General features: G+C 44.0%; 4 protein-coding genes across 4 annotated transcripts; 3 read left to right on the forward strand and 1 right to left on the reverse strand.

Annotated features, from left to right (window-relative positions):
* Window positions 1-233: 233 nt before the first annotated feature.
* Window positions 234-9817, reverse strand: ythdf3 (YTH N6-methyladenosine RNA binding protein F3). Its single transcript, XM_080855322.1, has 5 exons — window positions 9506-9817; window positions 8915-8939; window positions 7992-8071; window positions 5808-7658; window positions 234-2274 (listed from the first exon to the last, which is right to left on the reverse strand). Exons 1-5 carry the CDS (start codon window positions 9527-9529, stop codon window positions 2251-2253), a joined length of 2004 nt encoding a protein of 667 aa, XP_080711448.1. The 5' UTR covers window positions 9530-9817; the 3' UTR covers window positions 234-2250.
* Window positions 9818-10673: 856 nt separating this feature from the next.
* Window positions 10674-14852, forward strand: abhd10b (abhydrolase domain containing 10, depalmitoylase b). Its single transcript, XM_080854685.1, has 5 exons — window positions 10674-10780; window positions 11670-11853; window positions 12356-12467; window positions 13421-13558; window positions 14012-14852. The coding sequence occupies exons 1-5, from the start codon at window positions 10687-10689 to the stop codon at window positions 14351-14353; spliced, it is 870 nt and encodes a 289-aa protein (XP_080710811.1). The 5' UTR covers window positions 10674-10686; the 3' UTR covers window positions 14354-14852.
* A 1164-nt stretch (window positions 14853-16016) lies between these two features.
* tagln3b (transgelin 3b) lies at window positions 16017-18435 on the forward strand. Its single transcript, XM_080854718.1, has 5 exons — window positions 16017-16100; window positions 16707-16942; window positions 17101-17275; window positions 17606-17708; window positions 17989-18435. The coding sequence occupies exons 2-5, from the start codon at window positions 16763-16765 to the stop codon at window positions 18128-18130; spliced, it is 600 nt and encodes a 199-aa protein (XP_080710844.1). The 5' UTR covers window positions 16017-16100; window positions 16707-16762; the 3' UTR covers window positions 18131-18435.
* A 1245-nt stretch (window positions 18436-19680) lies between these two features.
* c1qtnf9 (C1q and TNF related 9) lies at window positions 19681-21996 on the forward strand (the record flags this gene model as incomplete). Its single annotated transcript, XM_080855460.1, has 3 exons — window positions 19681-19855; window positions 20373-20435; window positions 21227-21996. 3 exons carry the CDS (start codon window positions 19681-19683, stop codon window positions 21994-21996), a joined length of 1008 nt encoding a protein of 335 aa, XP_080711586.1.
* Window positions 21997-22255: the final 259 nt, after the last annotated feature.

Below are 22255 nucleotides of genomic sequence, written 5' to 3' on the forward strand. Positions count from 1 at the left end.
AAGCCTGGGCCCTGCTCTTGCTGAAGTCAGTACTGACTTAGCTCCTTCATCACTTTTGTGTAAAAATAATTATTATAAATGTCAATATTAGTATACAAATATGGCAGAGTGCAAGATTGAGATGTTCAATGACTGTAAAGAATGACCTTGGTATGTTTCCATAAACTTTATTTGTCTTTCATAACTTATAAAGAGAAAACCCAACTACAGGCAACAACAAAACTCTGGTTGGGAATATATTGTTTTCTTCAAACAAAGAACTCAGGTTTGTTTCCATAGATCTGTATTTATTTTCTTTATTCAGATTTTCAGTAATCACATCAGAATGCACTAAGTATTAGCATCATCAAAAGCATAGATTGACAGTTACCCAGAGAGAGACAGAGACAGACATGGCCATGAGTAAAAACCACACAGAAAGATTGAGAGAAAGAGAACGAGAGAGACAAAAAGGGAGGGGAGAGGTGGCTTAGTTTGTTTTGCAAGAGTTTCATCTTTGATTCCCAAATGTTGGCCTGTGGAGGGGGTGTGGAGAAACAAGATCTTTAATAGTGCGTCTCCTGCTCCCAGCTGATTGGGTGCACAGCAGCTTACCACCGCCACTCACATCCTCCCAACAGAGGCTGAAAGAGGAGAGACACCCCAGAAACAGGAGCTATGAACAAGGCAGCGCTGAGTCAATCTACAGGAAATACCAGGGACTGCAATTACGGTATATGACTTACAGATGTTTCAGGGGCATCGTGTCTCATAGAGGGATGGAATTTCAAACTCCACATGGCGGACCATGCCACACAGTAGTTATAAAGAGCACCTCTGAAGTCAGCTTTGAATGGCTGATCATAATAGACTAGTGCACGATTCATTTGTTTTTGTTACAATTTTATTTATTTATTTCTTCTTATTATTATTATTATTATTATTATTATTTTAATTATTATTATTTATAATAATAATAGTATTATCTTTATCATTATTGCATGGATTTCAGTGGGATGTTTGATAAATAAGGTCAAATACCAAAACAAGAATGTATTTTGCATTACTAAAAGAAAAAAAAACAGGTAAACAAAAACCATTCTGGAAGTATGTGAAATGTTCACACCATTTAACAACACGAAGGAGCTGTGTCTTCAGTGACAAAAAATAAATAAAAGTGGGATGGTTAAACATAATCTTTATTTTTGCCAGTCACTTTCACACAAACCTGTCTCTGTCCTTTATAAGGCTCTGCATTAGGGCTACTATTGGCCTTTGTATTTAAGTTCACCACACAGTCCGAGCTTGACTGCGTTACAAGAGCCCTCCTGAGCTAGACAGCTGGTTCTGACAGACACACCACTGTGCTAAAGAGGACAGTCCTGACTGCCACCAAAGAGCAAGATTCCCCTTTACACAAAAGCACTTCTGGATGACGTTATTACAGGAGAAGATTTGGGCACTAACCGGTGGCCTCCGCCAGGCTGCATAAGAATTAATTATCCTCTGTTGGTACACAGAAAACAGAACGAGCTGAGGGGTGGAGAGATGTCTGCTAACTCTGCAACTGATCTGGGCCACATCTAAGCCTAGTCTGTGCCACCTCAACTGCCATCTTGTTTGTCTACAACAGACAGACGTGATTTTCTTTTTTTTGTTTAACCTAGAAACCTTCAAACACAAACAAACATGGGCATCCACGTCCTGTTCAGAATCAAGCACACAGATTCAAGTACAAATTTGTTGTTGTTGTTGTTGTTGATGTTGTATTCTGGTTTGTGGTACATAATATTACTTTCAATCTTCTCTGAGAGCCCTAACATTATTTTGATGATCAGAGGAATACCAACAGAAAACAAAACAAAACAAAACAAAACAAACTAAAAGTATACATGTCTTCTCCAGAACAGACTACACTTGTTATTTAATAAACCAGCAGATAACAGGGTGTGTGGTAGAGACTTTAGGATGGTGGTAGAAGCCGTAAAAAGGACAAAGTGCTTAAAGATACAGTTGAAGTGACTGACTTCTTTCATTCTCACGTGACTTTCAAGCGCAGAGGAGCAGACGTATCAAATAGCTTCACACACACACACAAAGTCCAGCGTAGTGTTAAAGTGTTTGTTCATACATGAGTCTTCAGGAGAGAGAAGAGAGAGAGAGAGAGGACATTGGAAAGCCTCTTTCTGTTTAGTTTTCCTCGTGGTTAGGCAAAGTTTTAAGGTTCTACGTCATTAGTGTTGCAGACTCTAGGAGGCCATCTTGGTCACGTTACTGTTTGTTTCTATTCCGCTCCTGCAATAAGAGAGAGAGAGAGAGAGAGAGAGAGAGGACAACCAATCAGATCATGCGCTCATGTGCCTGACAGAGACAGAAAGACACTGTGAAGGAGAGGGGAGAAAGGGTCAGAAGAAACGAAAGAACAAGAGAACAGAGAGAGAAAGAAAGAAAGAAAGAAAGAGAGAGAGAGAGAGAGCGCTTTGGAGAAGAGTATAAAGCAGCTTTTTTGTGTTCAACTGTCACACACATACACACACCGTTCTTTCACAGCTCAGACAGAGGTACTTTTGAGGAGAGGGCGGTCTCCATGTCAGTAGGGCCACAAAGACCCAGTGCGACCCAAGACTGCTGATATTCTATCCACACACAGACAGCTTCAACCTGGCCTCTGTCTCTACGGAGGCAGGGGCAGAAGGAAAGTAACCATGGCTGTCAGCACCATATTGTGTGTGTGAGGGGTGGGGGAGGTGATGTGTGTGTTTGTGAGTGAGTGGGCATCCATAGGTGTGGACATGTGCCTTTGTGTGTATGTGCGTATGTATATATATATGTATGTGTGTGTGTGTGTGTGTGTGTGTGTGCGCTTGGGAATCAGAGGGTGAGAAAGTGTCTCCTAAGAAAGTTATTCTCACCCACACAACTAGAAAACCTCAACCCCTGACAAAATACTCACCTGTTTCCCCCTGTTGAGGTAAAACACTCCAATGAATCCAATTCAGTTCATTATCCTAACGCTCTTGACACACAATACATGTAATTAACACTGCAATACAAACTCCCATAATGCATAGCGAGTCTCATTCAGCTTCGCATTTCTCTGTTCTATCTCAACAGTGTCTCTTATCCCTCTTAGACAACCAGTTCAACCAAAGGCAACACCTGTGTGCGGGAGAGAACGGATGGAAACACAAAGGGCTCAAGTACCTGACGCTAGCAGGCTACGCTTGACAAGCCTCAAATAAGGAAGCAGTGCATAACAATGACGTGCAATTAACCTTGTCAGCGTGGGAAGGGGAAAAGGCTGCCGATGCTGATGTGGCTACCGTGGCGATGCCGAGGACGGAGCGCCCGATTGGCCCTGTCTGGGGGAGAGCCTGACAGCCTTGTGACAGGTCGTTTTTAACAGCTCTCCAGTTTTTAGAGAACAAAGAAAACGACTGAAATGCATCTGCTTAAAATATTTATGAGCGAATGTTGAGTGCATATTAACAAGGTCAAAGGTGTGTTTGTGTGTGTGTACGATTGAAGCATTCCTGGGCAAAATGGCAAATTTAGCATGAGTGAGTGTGTGTGTGTGTGTGTCATCTGGACCACCCAAGGAATGTTGTTCAAGTTCATCCAGAATACACACACCCTGACCTAGCCCTAACCTACTGATAAATCCTGCCACTTGTGTAAAGGGAACATATTTTTGTCTTTGCTCGACCCAACTGATACCACATCCTAAATACAACTACATTTAGAGGAATTTCAAACACACTCTTTGAAGCCGTTCTGCTTCTATTCTCGTCTGGTTATGTATCTATTTATTGATTTATTCTTACAAAGACACATTTTCACTCAACACTAATCCTCATCCATTAAGGGAAAAATTAAGATATGCTATTTTATTTCTCCCCTTTTTTGTTATCCCTTGTCTTGAAGGCCTATAGTTTTTTCTTTTGAATTATGATGTGTTTCTCACCAGCACAGAGAAGCCAACGCTAACGGCTGGTATTAATGAGACAGTGGGAAACAAAGTCTTGGAATAGCCAGCGGGTTGAAACCACTTGTGTTCAAAGACAGACCACGACTTACCTCTGCTTTGTCTGTGGCGAGGAATGTCAGGAATGTGAGCCTATATCAGGAACTCCGTCTGCTAGCCTAAACCACAGCCCCCACTGCAGCTGGGCACCCGTTGCTATGGGTTGCATGAACGGAGCAAAACCAGGATTTGGCAATTATTGTGCACTGCCATTTCATAAGGGGCAGGATATGAAACAGAGGCATGATCATGGCCTGGAAATTAACAGGAAGACCATGTAACTGTTTGCACTACATTTACATGTCTATAAAGGAAACAAAACCGCTGACTAACAGCTTTCGCCCAACCAATTCTGTCATATTATAAATTACATTTCAAGTAGAAAAGGGAATAGCCTACTTAACCAAGCTATAAGCTAACCAAGCATGTGCCCTGACACACAAAATACTATTTAGAATATTTGGCAAACCCACAGTGCAGTTCCTTCTACATGGGTGGGCTTATACCATTACCACCCTCTAGATATGGAGCTTTGGGTGGGAAACAATTAGTCCTTGACTCAGTCAAAGCAATATTACTAAAACATTGCGAAAAAATTAGATGCCAGAAATGCAAGCAAAAGTAGAAATACATATTCCAAATGGGCTCTGTGTACGGATAAGTATGTGGTTCATTAACTAACAAGCCAGGAAACTGTCAATATTTACCGTGTGTATCTCTACTCTGAGATTTTTTTTGCTCTACGATGTATGGCTGTGCTTATTTGTCTCAAAGAACAAGTGTCATAAACCACAGCGAAGGGAAATATTCAATCTCAAAGACTCGAGTCAGCAACCACAGCACAAGAGTTGTCCTTGGTAACGCTGACAGTTTACATTCTTAAAACCACCACACCTGTCTTCCCTATGAACCGTGTTTTCGGTGATTCACGAAACGGCTCCCAAAACCAGAGCCCTCCCCCCCCCAAATGTCCGAGGGAGGCAGGAGAGAGGGGAAGGGATGCAAATGAGGACCTCCACAGCTGGCAGTGAGGTAATTGGCACAGAAATTAATTATTTGTGTGCAGAGGCAGGACACTATGTCAGTTTGACATCTATTAATGGGGGAAATGTGTGTCTGCTCCAATACAGACGCGCAGGACTGTGAGGAGTGCGTGCCGTCATGGTAATGGCCGAGGCCTGGACATTGTTTTGAAGGGGTTACTTTTGGCCCACATTTTTTCTGTAACTTCTTGGAACACTGCGTGCAAAATTCAAGTGAACCACAACCTGTGTTCTTGGAGATCACTTCTCACAAGTCTGTCAAAATGACGATTTCTGGGAAATTCTAGGAAAAATGCTCAGCATGTCTTAACTGGAAGTTACCCTGTTATATTTCACTTTCAGCAGGGGTAGTGAGGAAACACTATTTACACCATAGAGCCCTTTTGTGTAGCGTTCTCTCTCTCTCCCCCTCACTCTCTCTCGCTCTCTCTCTCTGTAAAGAAATATGGGAGTGTTGCCACGTGACTACAGACAGTAAAGCAAAGAGGCTAAAGGTTAACCGATAGGAGATCAGGGGTGCTTTTCTAGAAAGTGTGGTTGAGCAACCACTAGCGCCATTTATCATTGTAGATTGGTTGCAGATTGGAGCGGACTACGCAACAAATCAAGGACAGATCAGAGCCCAGATCCTGTCCGGATCAGTTCTATGGTTCTATTCTATCAGGGGTGTTTTTGGCCAGTTCTGTGGTCAGCTTCTATCTGGGGTGTTTTTGGCTAGTTCACTAACTGGGGGTGGTATTGCAGGGAAGTGTTGAGCTTACCCTTCTCATGGCTTCCTCCTCCTCCTGCCTCTTCTCATAATGTGCAAAGTCATCAAAGATTGAGGTGGTATGCTTGAACGTGGCGATAATTTTAAGCACTTGCTTGGCCTTCTCCAAGGGCACCTCCTGAGTGTCCCTGGAGTTGGTGACGGGCTTGTTGTCATTGTTCTCCAGGCGGACGTGCCGCAGCTGGTTATTGGGCACGTCCTTGACGAACACCCACTTCACCTCAAACTTGCCCTTCCACTTGTCCTGAGACCAGACGCCTGCATAGGCGTTGTAGTCCACCACTGACTGCATCTCGGCCACGCCGCAGAAGTGCCCGCTGCCGTTGACGCTAAAGAGCAGGTAGAGCGGACCCTTGGCCCCCAGTGAGCGGAACGCCGCGTCCAGGCGCTTGTTGCCGTGCTCTGTGCTGCACCAGATGTTGTACTTGATGGAACGGTGGATGTCGTCCTCAGAGTAGCTCTTGATGATGAACACGCGGCCGGTTTTCAAGTTCCAGTCGAAGTCTTTGGGATCGTAGTTGTTGAGCGCCCTGAGCTTCTCCAGCACCGGGTGCACCTCGCAGGAGGCCGGGGAGCCGCTGAGGGGCATGCCTGAGCCCAGGCCGAAGTTCTCCATCCCGCTGTTCTGGTTGAAGGCGTTCCCCCGGTTCCTGGGGGCCACCCAGCGGTTCTGCGGCGGGGCACCCTGCTGATGTTGCTGCTGAGGTTGGTGCATAGCCTGGTGGTGGCCTGGCTGAGAGGGGTGGTGGTGCGGGTGTGGGAGAGAATGGGGGTGAGGGTGAGAGTGGGGATGGGGGTGTGGGGGACCGGGGGGTAGTTGCTGGGGGGCCTGGGGCGCCTGCAGTTGGAGCTGCTGGTGTTGGTGTTGATGGTGTTGATGTTGGTGTTGAGGGTGTTGATGTTGTTGGTGTTGTTGGTGTTGTTGGTGTTGATGTTGTTGATGTTGTTGGTGTTGGTGTTGTTGATGTTGTTGGTGTTGATGTTGATGTTGTTGGTGGTGGTGGTGTTGAGGGGGCAGGGGGCTCTGCAGCAGGGTCTGGGGCTGACCCATCATCTGCTGCTGCACCATGGTCTGGGGTGGTGGGGGCAACATCTGCTGGGCCATGGGTGACTTGCTGAGGGACCCCTTATCGTCCCAGGTGCCGATGTTCATGTTATGCTTGATGGGCGGCGGGGGGATGGCGACACCACCTCCCATGCCGATGTTGGCTTTGGGCTTGATTTTAGGCTGGGGCTTGGCAGGCTTGCGGGCGATGGCCGCCCATGAGGTGGGTTTGGGGGCCGAGGAGCTGATGGACGGCATGTTGCTGGCCGCCATGCTACCCATGCCCCCTGAGCCGCCCAGCGGGGACCCCACCGTCTTGGTGGCGGATGCCATGTCCGAGCCCAGCTTGAGCCCCGCCATGCCCGGCTCGATGCTGCTGAGGCCCGGCAGCTTGCTGAGCTGCGTGTCACTGCCGAAGCCCGCCTGTCCGTCAGCTATGGCCCGCCCCAGGGAGCTGGGGGCGTAGCCATAGCTGTTGTTGTAGGCTGAGCTCTGCGTGGACTGGCCCTGGGACCCACTGGTGCCCCAGGTGGAGAAGTCCGCATTACCCGGGAAGAAGTTGAACCCGTGCTGGCTGAGGAAGGGCGGCGTGTTACCCAGGGCCCCTGGCTGGCTGAACACGCCGTCCGGGATGAAGTGGTGCTCGCCATTGCTCATCTGTCCGTAGGTGGTGAGGTATGGCATAGGTGGGTCCCCGGCCGTGGACCAGGCCGCCTCACCAAGGGAGTAGGGGAAACTGATGGAAGGAGCATAGTAGCTGGGCATGTAGGGATCAGACATTGGTTGGTAGCTGTTACTCTGTGTGGGGAACGAGACAGATGTTGGTCAATGTTGAAATGGGTGCAACTGACAGCAGCTATTTGGAACCTAATGGATGTGACATCAATCAATACAGTGCCAATACTGCCCTTTAAGATGACAGTTCAAATCCACACATCTTTTACAGTCATCTGAAGCCACTTTTGCTTACTCGGAGTGACGCTAATACAATATCATTGCATCACCCTGGCATGCTTTGTGCAGCAAAATTAGTAAAATTGTTTTGCCTCTTTACTATAGTAAACACCTACAATTGACTTAAAACCTCCATTTATGTTAGGAACATTTAAAACTTACAGAGAACAAACCCACCTGATTTGTCTGGCTGCTTAAGTAAGGCTCAAAGTCATCATCATTCACAGCATCCTTCTGGTGCATTGAACCGTTTTGCACTGTGTGAGGTGACAAACATGAGAATAAAGAAACAGAGCAAACACTAATAATCCTACAGTGTCAACACTTCCTCTAAGCATCCGTGTTAACATCAGGATACAATATTGTATACTTCGGTTTACATGAACTTCAGCATAGGAAATGAACGGCGAATATGAGGCATTGAGAGACAACACAGTCCTTCTGACAAATTACACGTCAAGTCTTGGTGACACTACAACCTATTACGTACTGGGCGTATTAAAGGTAGACTAGCGAATCTTTCGGGCAAGAGACTGTTGTGTAGCATCCCGGCAAGGGTCTGATGTTTTGTTGGTATTTATGTGTTAGCGGTCAGGTTGTGAATATCTTTGATGTCCAGTAAGAATGGATGTGTAATGCCTGATGTTTGCATGTGTAGCTGTCATCATTTCGTCTGTGTTCATGATGATATATGCTCGTTATTTTTATTTTACCGTTATTTTTACACCGTCAGTGAAAGTGTAATTGGCAAGGAACACATGCCCTCCTGTGGTGTCACAGAATTGTGGAGTCCCACAATTGTAAATTCTCCTCTGAGCGCATATGATAATAACGCTATTTCTAAAATTTTAAAATGTAAGGAGCACAGAAATTTCATAAAAGTTGGTGTCTCGACCTCATTTTCACCTTGGTCCACGCTAGCTGGCTACAATGTGCTCGGTAATTGCATTAGCCAAATAATGTGCATGGTCCTACAATTGATAACTTGAGCAGCTACTTAAATGCGTATAAAATGCAAACATTTTAAGTAAATTACTTTAAAATAGGGAACATCACTGTGATTATTATTATTAAGGGCATGACGGTAAATCAAATGTTACCTTTATTTCCTTGTCCTTTAGGTCTCTGTGCGAACATGGGTGGAAGAGACATAGGGTGAGAGAAACGTCGTTAGAAAACAAAACATGACAATGAGGAGCAAGGATGTCTGGAAGACTGTCAGAGTGCCAAAAATGTAACTGCGATAACAAGCAAATTAAAAAAGGGCCACACTCGCAGTGCATTCTGAACAGGTGTTTGGTCTTGATCTCCTCGACACGCAGATCACTATGGACTGGATGTCAAGTGCACCTCGTAGCCCCACAAAACCTGCCTCGCTACATCCAGTTTCAAATTAATGTTAGCACATCAACAGAAGATTGGAGACCGCGGTGATTCAAGATTTGGCGAGGATAGCTTGCTAATACACTAAGGCAACGTTTACTTCCTTGCCAACGTTAGCTGCTAGTGTTATAACGTTATAGCTTAAAGCGTTGGTTAGCTAGCTATCTCTTCTTGATACTAGTCTTATGCCCCAGCAAATGACTCGGCTTCTACAGCTAGCTACACATTATTAGTCACGTAACTGATGGCAAAACTTTGATTGACATGGCAATCATTTGCTACGACAGTGCATACTTAGACCTACGTACCTGATCGACAGTGGTCGCAGACATCCTCCAGGAACCCAAACTAAAACCTGTTTGTTGCGGTGTTCACGGTCTATTACAGCCACTGCTCCCTGATATTTTCCTCTCTCGTCTCGGGATATTCAATCTGACTGTATTTATAGGCGGTGTTTTTCTTGCCCGTTCAAATGTTTTCCACGCTCGTCCTGGACAACAGAGATTAAATTTAAGTCACTAAAGGCAAAGAGTATTGTACCTAGATACTACTTGCTTTACTCTCAAACAAGCATTCTGTTACTGACTAACGACTGATTAGAATATCCCTACTCTATTCCACAATGGCGGATGGGCTATTACTCTCACTTCCGTTCCACAGCGCGCTGACCTTCCGCTTGTGACGTTCCGCTTCTTTAAGTTTCTCATCATAAAATCACACACTAACAGTAAAAGTAGCCAAGTCATGTTGAGTATAATACTTTCTTTGACGGACTGTATTACACACGAATACAATCATTATTTGTATTATTATTATCATTGTTAGTTTTATTGGTGAAACAGATTTGGTAATATCAGGCAGCCCGAATTGCTATTTTGATCATCTGAATTAATAACTAGTAAAATTTTTTCTTTTTTACACAATTTGGCAGGCACCATTATCCAACCTCTAATATTCTGTAGTATTAATTACGATACAACCAAGTATGCTATACAAATATCTTGTTATAAAGAATAGCAAAACAATTGTTTGGGCTACTTAGATCATGAAGGCATCATTATAGGCTATAGTCAGAGATTACATACGTTTTAATCAAAGGCTAGAAAGGCTGTTTCGGTATAATTCATTTTTGATGGGTAGCTTTTGATATTTTCTTTTATCTGCAAATGCATAGTAAAAAATGAAGCATTCATAGGTGTACACTGTTCAGTTTTCTTTTCAGGGGCATTAATTTCAAATGAATGCATTGATGGAGAACTTAGTCTGAAACGATCTACTCATAAGATCAGTTACGTATAATCATTTAGACCTATAGACATACAGTATAGTCGTTCACGTATAAAATATGAAGGTATTTTCCTTTATGATTCATTCAGAGTAAAACTGTTTCAGCAGGCGACACGAAACTCTTTTGGGGGATTTGTGCGTGAAGTTTTGGCAACCATCTTGTTCTCGCGTTATTTCCGCAGAGGGTGGCGGAAGGAACAGTATGGCAGCCGTGGTCTTGACGCACTGTTGGAAAGGACTTTCTCAGACTTTAAGTTATGGAAGAGTTACAGCTTATTCGCCGCTATGTTTTGGGGGTGAGTACTAACATTATGTCGAGATGGTATTCAATTTGCTACGTTATGTTTAACAGAATTGCTAAAAATAAAGCCAAGGGGGTGTGGCACACGCAGGGCCGTAATGCATTTTTGGTCCAGTCAGAATTGGCTATGCTGGGCTCTACCTGCGCATACTCGACAATCTTGCAAATGTGGGTAGGCCGTAATGTCTTTTAGCTCAGAGCCCGATGTCTTGGCGGCGCGTCTGTTCAGCATTACCAAACTGTGCCAATAATGTCTGTGGCAGCAGTACTTTTGTGTGATATAACCATTTGTATTGTGTAATGAAAGTATAGGCTAGTCCTCTACAAGCTGTGTCATGTTGCGTAACACAGTCTCCTCAGGCTGGGGTAAACTGGTGCACGAAGCAAATACAACCAGTTGGTCAATAGTGTTTTTTTCGCTGCAGAACACAGCGTTAGTTATTAAACCTTTTTCAAAAAGTAATTACATCTCTTATCGTAGCCACAGAACACATGTTTACCACCAACCCCGAAAGGTTCTCGTGTAATCTTCAGATGTGAGATTGGACCTTAAATGTGTAATTTCTGACTATAGTAGGCACAGTATGCTTGCTAGTTTCAGCTTGGAAAATTCCGTATAATAGTGTGTACAATCAAGGGCAAATATAGTTCCTCAAAGTGGGGCTTCTTTTGATGGTGTACAAATGGTATTGGCATTGGCTCAACAAAAAAAAACGTTTAACAGAGCAGCAGGTTATCAACATTCAACAGCCTAGTATGTTTGCGAATTGGTGGTTGAAACTCTATTTACTCTATATGAGACTATTTTGTTAGACGTAATTGAATGGTTATTTTAATTGAGTGAGTAATACTTGTCAATATCATGTATTTCTTTTTTTTTTCAGGGCTTAGACATAAATCTACACTACAGTATGCTTCACGTCCAGACCTACCAAAGCTAGCCTATAGAAAGACAAAGGGGAAAAGCCCCGGTGTTGTTTTCCTGCCTGGCTATGCCTCCAATATGAGTGGACAGAAGGCAGAGGCCTTGGAGGAGTTCTGCCAGTCTTTAGGCCATTCTTACTTGAGGTATCTCCGCCTAAACTCACACCTCTACCTATAGCAAACATCATTTTTTGAGGATTTTTTTTGGCGCCATTATGTAATGTAAATTGTTCAGGTACAAAATGTACTTTTTGATGTTAACAAGATTTAAAAAAAAAAAAAAAAAAAAATGCTTGTTGATCTCTAACATGTATGTCAGGAGGTTTTGTTGCATTTGTTTGTAACATCTTCCTGGGAAACAAAACTCAATAAAACAAAAATGAAACTTTCGTAAATGAACAAAGGAATAATGAAACATTACCAATTTGCCATGCCTACAGTATGTAACTATTGTGTGTCCACACAGTTTTTGCATTTTAAACAAATTATGTTGTGTGACAACATATTGCACCTTGTATGTAGTCCTGAAGGCTTCCCTATGTATTTAAGGACAGCCTATCCAGTGTTACCCAGAAGAGGAACTCAAATAATATAAAGGTGTTTTATATTGTAATTAATGTGACACTTTATCCCCGGGATCTCGCAGGTTTGACTATACAGGCTGCGGACAATCAGAAGGGGTTTTTGCAGATTGCACAGTAGGAAGCTGGAAGAAAGATGTTCTCTATATGCTGGATGAAATCGCTGATGGCCCACAGGTGGACCAAATCTGTACACTCTTTATTTTTTAATTCACAAATGTATTTCATTTTTTACAGAATGTAAAGATTTTTTTTTAATTCTTCAAGGCATTGCCAGGGATTAAGCCACCTGGCTAGCTCCGATTTATCTTTCACACTGACCCCATTTACACATTGCAGAGCCATGCGATCTGTATCAGGATATCTATTCAGGATAGGGGAACACGCATATTAACGCAACGAAATCACATTAGCCAGCTCCGCTCCGGAGGTAGCCACAGTGCTTTCATGTTGGGTGTGGGACACGAAATCTGATCACAGTGCAGACAAAATATGGACAATTAAAGGAACACTATGCACTTTTTGAGGTACGTGCTTTATGTGCAAATTATTTTGGTAACATCCTCAAATTAATTTTGATGGAATATGGTCATGTGAAGGACAGATAAACACACCTGTCGTTTCCACTAGTCATCCTGGCTATTACCTAAGTATTTCTGTGGTTTGGTTCGGAGCACAACGCAAAAATGTAAGAAAAGCCTTCACAGCATGGCATTGCCAACAATATTGCCAAAAGAAGGTTAGTATGTTAGCTTTCATCAGTGTCAACTGGGTTGTAGTTGGTGTTTTTTTAAGGTTTTTGCATGCTTTTTAAGCAGATGGTTAGACCAAAAGTATATCAGGTGTGAACACTCTGTATACGATTTGTGTAGATTAACATATGTTTACATATTGTTCTATATAGTAAAGGCGGAATGGGGCAATTTAGAATGGATTAAATATGATGTTGTAACACGGCAAGACACTTTTGGAAAGTGAGCACCTTAATGTTGCAATACCAGTAATGTCCATTAGGGGATAGCAAATCACATCAGGTTCTTTAGGTCTCCTCAAAGGGTTTTGTAAGAAGACCTCTCTGAGCCTTCCCTTATTACTCTAAAGCTAAATGTGTTTTTCACCCCCTGGTGCAGATTCTGGTTGGTTCCAGTATGGGCGGCTGGATGATGCTTCTGGCTGCCATTGCTCGACCCGAGAAGACGAAAGCCCTGGTTGGCATCGCCACAGCAGCCGACTACCTGGTCAATGCATTCAAGACACTTCCAATAGAGGTATGACTTATGTCCTGACGTGAAATTAGCACTGCCTTATTTGAAAATGATACACTTCCATTTTGTATCTACCTGTGCACATTGGTGAAAGATTCAGCATTGTAATATAACTGAAGTAATTACAATGGTGCATATTATATGCAATATAACATTTGCCTGTGAAATACCTAAGTAATTATATTTGCATAAACAGAAAATCCACATGATTAGTGAGACATTGACATTTTTGTAACCGCTGCCTGCTCTGGAGAGGGAAATGTATGTGACTAAGACACTGATGAGTAACTGGTAAGATAAGTATAAAAAAGGGGGCCTCAGCAAGCCTTAAAATCCCGCCTCAATTCCTCATTCGGCTACCTTTGCCATTTCTGTGAAGGTGCTTCTTCCGCATGTTAAAAGTTAGACTAGTGTGGAACATATCTGTAGTGAACCGCTCATTGTGACCCCTGACAGGTGCGTAAGGAGTGTGAGGACAAAGGCGAGTGGCACATCCCCAGCAAGCACAGCGAGGATGGCGCCTACCGGCTGACCATGGATTTCCTGCAGGAGGCAGAGAACCACTGCGTGCTGCAGAGCCCGATCCCGATCACCTGTCCCGTGCGCCTCATCCACGGGCTGAAGGACGAGGACGTGCCCTGGCACATCTCTATGCAGGTGGCCGAGCGCGCGCTCAGCCCTGACGTGGATGTCATCCTGCGCCGACACGGCCAGCACCGCATGGCGGAGAAGGACGACATCAAGCTCATGGTGTACACCGTTGATGACCTCATAGACAAGCTAACAACCCTGGTGTGAGAGGGAGACAAAAAGGAAAAGAGAGAGAGAGAAAGGGAGAAAATAAGAGGAAAAAAGAGGAATTGGACCTGGCCACTGGCCATCACAATGACCAGTCCCTTAGATGCCAAATGACCCACCCCTCCCTACCCCTTTCCCTCCCCCCTTTTTCCCAGCCAGGCCCTTTTCTCCCAGCATGCCATTATAACAAACAATCCAGAGGTTGTGGGGAGGGGAGGGGAGGGGGGTGGTTCATGAGGGATTAACTCCATTTTTGGAGAATGGCGATCCCTTTACAATCTACACCAGCCCCACCCCGACCCCCCACGCTCCTTCCGTGCCTTTCAGAGTACAGTTTTACTCGTTTGAAGTTTACCTTGTACAGCACTATGAAGCCTAGTGTGTTTTTATCCCTCAGGGTCCTGCTGCCTCTGACTCTGTTACCCTAGGTCTACTGTGCCTTTTTTTTTACCACACCTCACACTATGTTCTAGGCACTAATAAAGCCTCTGTCTACTAAGACTATGGCTCTCTCTCTCTCCAATGATATATTTGAATAGAAGTGACAAGTATTTACTTCAAGATACAAATGCCGTACCACACTGTGCATGTCTGATCTCATTCAGAGACCAAAAAAATGGCTAAATAACAGTAGATGTGTGTTTCAGAGTGGGTAACTAAAATTTCTGTTGAGTTATCTGTAATAGGGAATGCTTTGCAGGCCCTTTAGGTTTTGTCTCTAAGTGTTCTCAGTCAGTAGTGGCAGTCTGGGCCCTTAACTTTTGGGTGCCCTGGGTTGTTTATTAACGTGTGATGAGCTATTGGGCCGTGCTCAATGAGCCAGGGATTCGTCGTGCCGTAGCCCGAAACCCGCCACCTCCCCCTGCTAACTGCTCTTCTGACCTTTCAGTCATGTGCTAGAGGTAAATAAGCAGTCACAGACTAATCAAACCAGAGGCTTGTGCTCATAACTCATGCACAGCCTTCATGGCCACCCCAGATTGTTTCACTTCATTTAATTCATGTATGATGAAGGATTACTTCTACTGCCACTGTTTATCGTCAAATGTTTAACCAAGGCACAGCTGCAGTTACAGTTATTCTACGTAACTTTCTATTAACCATGGGCATATTGAACAATTTTTCATTTATACTGAACATGTTTTGTACTGGATAGGCGTAATTGTTATGGTCCTGCCAGTGTAATCCACTGAATACTCTAATGTTGTGTTCTCTGTTCTTTCAACAGAGGCAACAGACATCAGTAATGATCTTAATCTAATAGTCACAGGGCACAGCCCTTGAAAATACAAACTGAGGCAGACTAACAAATATCACTGGAAAAGTATTGATAATTTACCATGAACACTCACAACAGTACCCTCAGTTTTCTGATTATTTACCTTTTGCCATAGTGTGTGGGTATTGCTTCGGCATTATTAGGCAAACTGTAAGCATACAGGTAATGTAGCCTAATGTTGATGTTCACTGCATGTGCCTTGCATCAAAGTGAAAGCAGTCCAGCGTGATACGGGTCCTATTTCCTAGTCTTGTAATCTCACGGGATCCTACTCGTGGCGTCTGCCCATAAAACGAGTGGCGTGCCACACCAGAAAGAATCCGTTGCCTCGCCTCGCCCCACCCCCGGCCGTGGTACATGGATGTTGCAGTCCAGCATCCTCACCCTGTGTCCTCACAACGGAACTGACTACGTCCGAAGAAGAAAGGAACACGCTGTGCTACGCCAAAGCGACGTTCTTTGAGTAAGGTATATTTAGATAGCGATTTTAGAGAGTTTGTTTATTAGATACGATGAATGTTGCTTTAAACAGGGTAAGTTATAAGTCGTTAGTGTGACTATACGCGCGGTCATAAATGTGTAAAAATTAAGCTAATAATCTATGTATTGGATATTGCAAATAGTCTTTTATACAATATATTGTAACGCTTTAATTAAACCTACAAATACAATGGTCATTTATATGATTTACGTTGAAGTGACATCTTCCGTTGTCGGCTTTTCATTAGTTGCATGCTGTTCGGCAAACAGTAGCCTATGCCCTGAGGCTTAGGGGAAAGTCCTGCTGATAGGGATGGATGTGATGGGCCACACCCCGTCCCGCATGTCGTTCCGTCCTCTAAGCTAATAGAGCTCTTTCTACGGAGACAATGTCAAGCCCCTTTAGAGCAACCTGACTGAGTTTAAGATTATTTTAATGGTTTGGCTATGAATATTACCCTGAAATGTCTTGCTTAATTACATAATTATATTTCACTACTGCTATTTTTAAATGTCATTTAAGATGCCACTCGTTTTTAATTGGTAAGAATATGTGCCCATATTTATGTGAGTGTATGTTTGGAAATGTTTCAGAGTGCATCTTTGGTGCTGACATAAAGGGATACGCTACATTATTAAGTGGGGACATCATGGCAAACAGAGGACCCACTTATGGGCTGAGTCGAGAGGTTCAGGAGAAGATCGACCAGAAGTACGACCCGGATCTTGAGGCCAAGCTGGTGGACTGGATCATGGTCCAGTGTGGGTCAAATATGGACAGACCACAGTCAGGCAGACAGAACTTCCAAGCCTGGCTCATGGATGGAACTGTGAGTGACAACTTGACCAAGATTTTAGCAACCAAAAACAAACACTTTCATTAATTCTAATGAACATGGTGTTGTCTCTTTTCCTTTTGTCTCTCGTCTCATATGTGTGTCTTTTTTTTCTCACTCATCAGTCCTGTTTTTTTCCTAATCCGTTACAGATTCTCTGCAGACTAATTAACAGCCTCTACCCTCGTGGCAAGGAGCCCATTAAGAAAATATCAGAAACTCAGATGGCCTTTAAGCAAATGGAGAAGATCTCTCAGTTTCTCCAGGCCGCAGAGGCGTATGGCGTGAACACCACAGACATTTTCCAAACTGTGGACTTGTGGGAAGGTAGGAGGCAGAGACCAACTGAAACGGAATCTTAAACTTCCTCTAATTGGTACACTTGACCAAGATATGGATCAACCATTAATGGTACTTTGGTTGTAGTTTTGCAGCAGCTCCTCATATTTCATTGTTATTACAGTGTGGAATTCTCAGGAATGCGCCTTACCATGACTCATCAGTGAGCTATTTAAGCCTAGTCAGAAACTTGCCACCTAATCGCCTCTCGGGCAGAGAAAACCTGTTTGCAAGGAAGCCATAGCTGTTGGTGTAATTGTGTTCTTCTTTGTCTCGTTAAGTCTCTTAAAACAAAGTGCTTTGTCTCCGTGGTTACAGCAAAGGACATGGCCGCCGTGCAGAGAACGCTGATGGCCCTCGGAAGCTTAGCCCTAACCAACGATGACGGACATTACCGTGGCGACCGCGACTGGTTTCACAAGTGAGAGTGCTAATCCTGTGGATTCTTCTCTCGTGGAACCAGTGTATATGTCTGGGAGTGTGGCTCAGTGTGTGAATGCTTCCTGTTTAATTTCTGTGTGTGTGTGTGTGTGTGTGTGTGTGTGTGTGTGTGTGTGTGTGTGTGTGTCTGTTTGTGTGAGTGTGTGTGTAAATGCTTCCCTGTTTCTATGTGTGTCTCTGTGTGTAAACGCTTCCAATGTTGTCTTTGGTTGTTGTGTGTAGGTGGGGGTTAAAATGTTTTGCTCTGTGTCACATTTCAGGAAAGCCCAGAGCAACCGACGTGACTTCTCAGACGAACAGCTTCGACAGGGTCAGAACCTGATTGGCCTCCAGATGGGCAGCAACCGCGGGGCTTCTCAATCTGGTATGACCGGGTACGGCCAGCATCGGCAGATCATGTAAAAGTCCCCTATCCCCACACCCACAGGACCTTAACACACCACACTCACTACACACGGTACAGCGCAGTGTTGTTTCAGACAGCTTCTCCTTCTACAGTAAGGAAAGAGGCAGCATTTATTTGGCAAGCAAGAGGCATTCAGTTTACCAAATAAGCTAAGTGAAATTCTCCTCCTGGGAGTTCCTCCAAGTATTGCCGCTTAAGTGCGTTGAGAAGTATTGCAGCATGCTTATAATACTAATAATTTTTTTTCTGGTTTGTTATGTTATTAAAAATGTTTGTCATTTTGTGCCATCAAGCATTTTCATGTTATGTTATGATGAGAGTCTCAAGATGCAAGATAGTCACTGCAATGCTTCCTCTCAAAACTTGAAACCTAAACTTGAAAGGATTGTAGTGATGTTGCTAAAGTATCTTTGATATTTGAAGATGGTTCCCCATCTTCTGCATTACGAGGACAAACCCATTTATTTTTTCATAATTGTGTCTTCTTTTGTATGTTCAGTATGTTTGAGAGACTGGAACTGCATATTTGTCTTTTAATTGTATCTATGTTATCAGAATACTGGTTTATATTTTGCGGCTTGTCTGTGAACGAAAGTGTTAAAATAAAATTATAAAAAAATAAGATGACTTTACTTGTTTCTAAAAAGTGGTCTATGTTATAACTTGTGTTTGTGTATACACACTGTATTCCATATATTCTATATATATATATTGATTGTTTAAATGTGATTTATGTAACCAAGCATTTTAAAGGCATATTGAAATGGCAACATTTAACTACATGTTAAACGTCGGCATGAAATGGCTACATTAAACTATGACCACAGGAAGCATTATCCAATGCGCTGGCTTTCAATGGGGCAAAGACATTCTGAAAAGGTTATCATTAATGGAAGTATTATTTATGGGGTCAAGCCCTGAAAAGCATAACCCCATTGAGGTGGAAAATCAATTAGAATAAGCATGCATGAATTGGCATCAACACCATCTCCACATCTGGAGAGGCCAGTGAGCATTTGTTCTAATTGAACAGGGGTGACTTACAGAAGATTCGGTTTATGATATTGCCCTGATGGCACTCTGAATCCCAGTCTTACACTGTTAATGATAAGCCCCTCTTGGCATACTTAATGGCATGATGGTCTTCCTGCAGTTGAACATCTTCATAACCCAACAGCAACTCCAAGGGCCCCGATCATCAGCCATCAAACAAGATTGTCTTTATACTGTTTTGGGGTTTCTTAAACAATGTGTCCACTGTAGTCCAAGTTGATCATTACCAACTTCAGTAGGGCACAAAGAGACTTATGTGTTCCGAAAGTGACTTGAGTGGGTTTGTGACAAATCAGGGTGCAATGAGTGACCTGGACGACTCTTCCCTGGCCAATGGGCAGCTGGCTCTTGAAAGCGATGACCCCAGATTTGTAATTAAGTCCAGAATCTTTTTTTTCATCTGAGTTTTGGCCATCAGTGTCTACAGCCTGCTGTTCAGCAAGGGTGTTCAGTCGCGTGCAGACACTTGTGCTGAACTCTAGTCGGGACTACCATGTTTGTGAGGGGGTTTGTTCTGCTGCTCCTGCTAGGCGCTAGCGAGGCAGTGGAGCAGAAGAAGGAGAGCGTATGTATGTCTGGCCATCCTGGGATACCAGGTGACCCGGGGCACAATGGCTTGCCGGGAAGAGATGGCCGAGACGGGGCAAGAGGTGACAAGGGAGAACACGGTGAGGCTTGCAGCACTAACTCTCACTAAGGTTTCTGGCCCTCATTTTAACATTACCAAACACACAGTTAACTTATATTTTAAATACAACAATACAAACAAACTGTTGTTGATATTACTGATAGTATTTTGTCTGTTGGATATTTTGTCTGAATCCTTTAAAGGTGTGGTCTGCCACTCTGATCCAATACCCTTTTGGCAAATTCAGAAAAGTGCTCCTCATGGTCCTCTAGCGATGTGTGCACTAAAAAAAAACCTCTGGTGTTCACACACAGCTCTAGCTCTGGAAATGGGAAATAAAAAGGCTTGGACAGACCCAGACACTCTTCCAGCCACACTGCTTCAGGAGCATGATAGGGAGGGGTGTAATTTGATAAGCTGTTGAGTCAAAATATCAAACAACCTATTGCTACAATTGCAGACTGTACCTTTAAGGGTGTGGGTTGTGTTGTGTTGTGTTGTAGGAATGTCACTTAGCAAATTCCCTCTCACTCGTGAATGCATTTTTGAAACCTTAGGTGACCTTGGTCATCGTGGGGCAGCAGGGTCAGAAGGACCAAAAGGAGACAAAGGAGAACTTGGTAAACCTGTTCACTTCCTTAATATCCGATTACTCACCGCTATTTGTCTTTTGTTTTTTTTACGTCCTGTACTGGCTAATTGTATTAAGAGCAAATACTATTTGATGGCTGAGCTGCACAGTAACCTTTTCAGCAGGGACTCAACAGGGAGCAGTAAAAGGTTATCACTATGTGCCATGTCGTATAGCTCTTTGGCAGTACATTAAAAGAGTGCTTTTAAACAAAAGCATTAACTGCATTGTTCCGCCCTCTCCACTGAGTTTAATCTTACGACCTGAGGAGATGGTCCCACCTATGTAAGAGGCTGAGAGCTGTGGTTGTTGGCATTGCACAAGTGCACCTATTAAGTGTTTAGAAGTTAACACAGCACAGCCCTCTCTATCTTATATACGTTATACACTCTCCAATACCCCCCTTCACAAACACATACTACACACACACACACACACACACGCACACACACGCACACACACACACACACACACACACACACACACTCTTTCTGTGGCTTTTCATAGTCAGTGTAACCTGCATCGTGCCAGCCCCTCAGATTGGTTTTTAACTACTGACTGCTGGTAAGGTGCACTACTAAGGATTATGCTGATTAACATGGCGAGGCTCTCGTAACCAACTTTCCTTCATTACATAATGTGATGGGCACAATTCCCAGGTGCAAACATAGTAATAGGTTTACCTTCAGTGTGCTGTAAGTCGTTTTGCATGAAAGCACCTGTTAATTGGTGTAATACAGTGTAAATCTGTCTGATTGTGTCAACATCGGATTTGGACAGGATCTGCTGGGACGGCGGGGGCAAAAGGCCGACGCGGTGAGAACGGAGAGAGAGGGTCCCCGGGGAAGATGGGCCCTCAAGGTGTTCAGGGGCCCGTGGGAATCAAAGGACAGAAAGGGGAGCTTGGGCTACCCGGGCCCCAGGGGATCAAGGGGGAAGTCGGTCCTGAGGGGCCGCCGGGTGAGAAAGGTGCCCTGGGGTACCAAGGGGAGAAAGGGTTCATGGGACCTATAGGATCGACAGGGCGACCGGGCCCCAAAGGCGAAATGGGACCAGCTGGGCACAAAGGCAGCATTGGTTACCGCGGAGAGAGAGGGCAAAGGGGAGAGAGGGGCGAGAAGGGCGATGCGGGGCCCATGCCGGACATCCCCAAAAGCGCCTTCTCAGCAGGTCTGACTGAGAGCACCAAACTGCCGTCTTCGAATGCACCCATCCGTTTCGATAGGGTCATCTACAACAAGCAGGGCCATTATGATCCCCAGAGCGGACGCTTCACCTGTGCTTTTAGTGGCGCTTACTACTTCACCTACCACATCACTGTGTTCTCGCGCAATGTCAAGGTGGCACTGACGAAGAACGGTCAGAGAATTATCCACACCATGGACAACTACCAGAGCAGCGAAGACCAGGCGACGGGAGGGACAGTGCTCCACCTACAGGCTGGTGATAAAGTGTGGCTCCAGGTCATCGGAGGGCTCAATGGGCTCTATGCTGATGATGACGATGATTCCATTTTCACTGGATTCCTTATATTTGCTGATGGTGAATGACAACTAATATAATGGCCTATATGGGACATACAAAACAAGAAAATGAACAACAACAAAAGAGAAAAGAATTAAAAGAATAGAAAAACTGTAGTTATTAACTTAACAAAATGTGTACACGTCATCAGGGAAATTAAACCAGAAATAGGCTTTATCAGCTAAATATATTTACAGTTTGGTGTACATTAGCTGAGGCCTCCTGACACAATTGTATTTCTAATTTTCAAAATGTGCATGAGTTGACCAATAAAATAATAATTAA

Source organism: Sprattus sprattus, assembly GCF_963457725.1.
Source record: "Sprattus sprattus genome assembly, chromosome: 17".
NCBI lineage: Eukaryota > Metazoa > Chordata > Actinopteri > Clupeiformes > Clupeidae > Sprattus > Sprattus sprattus.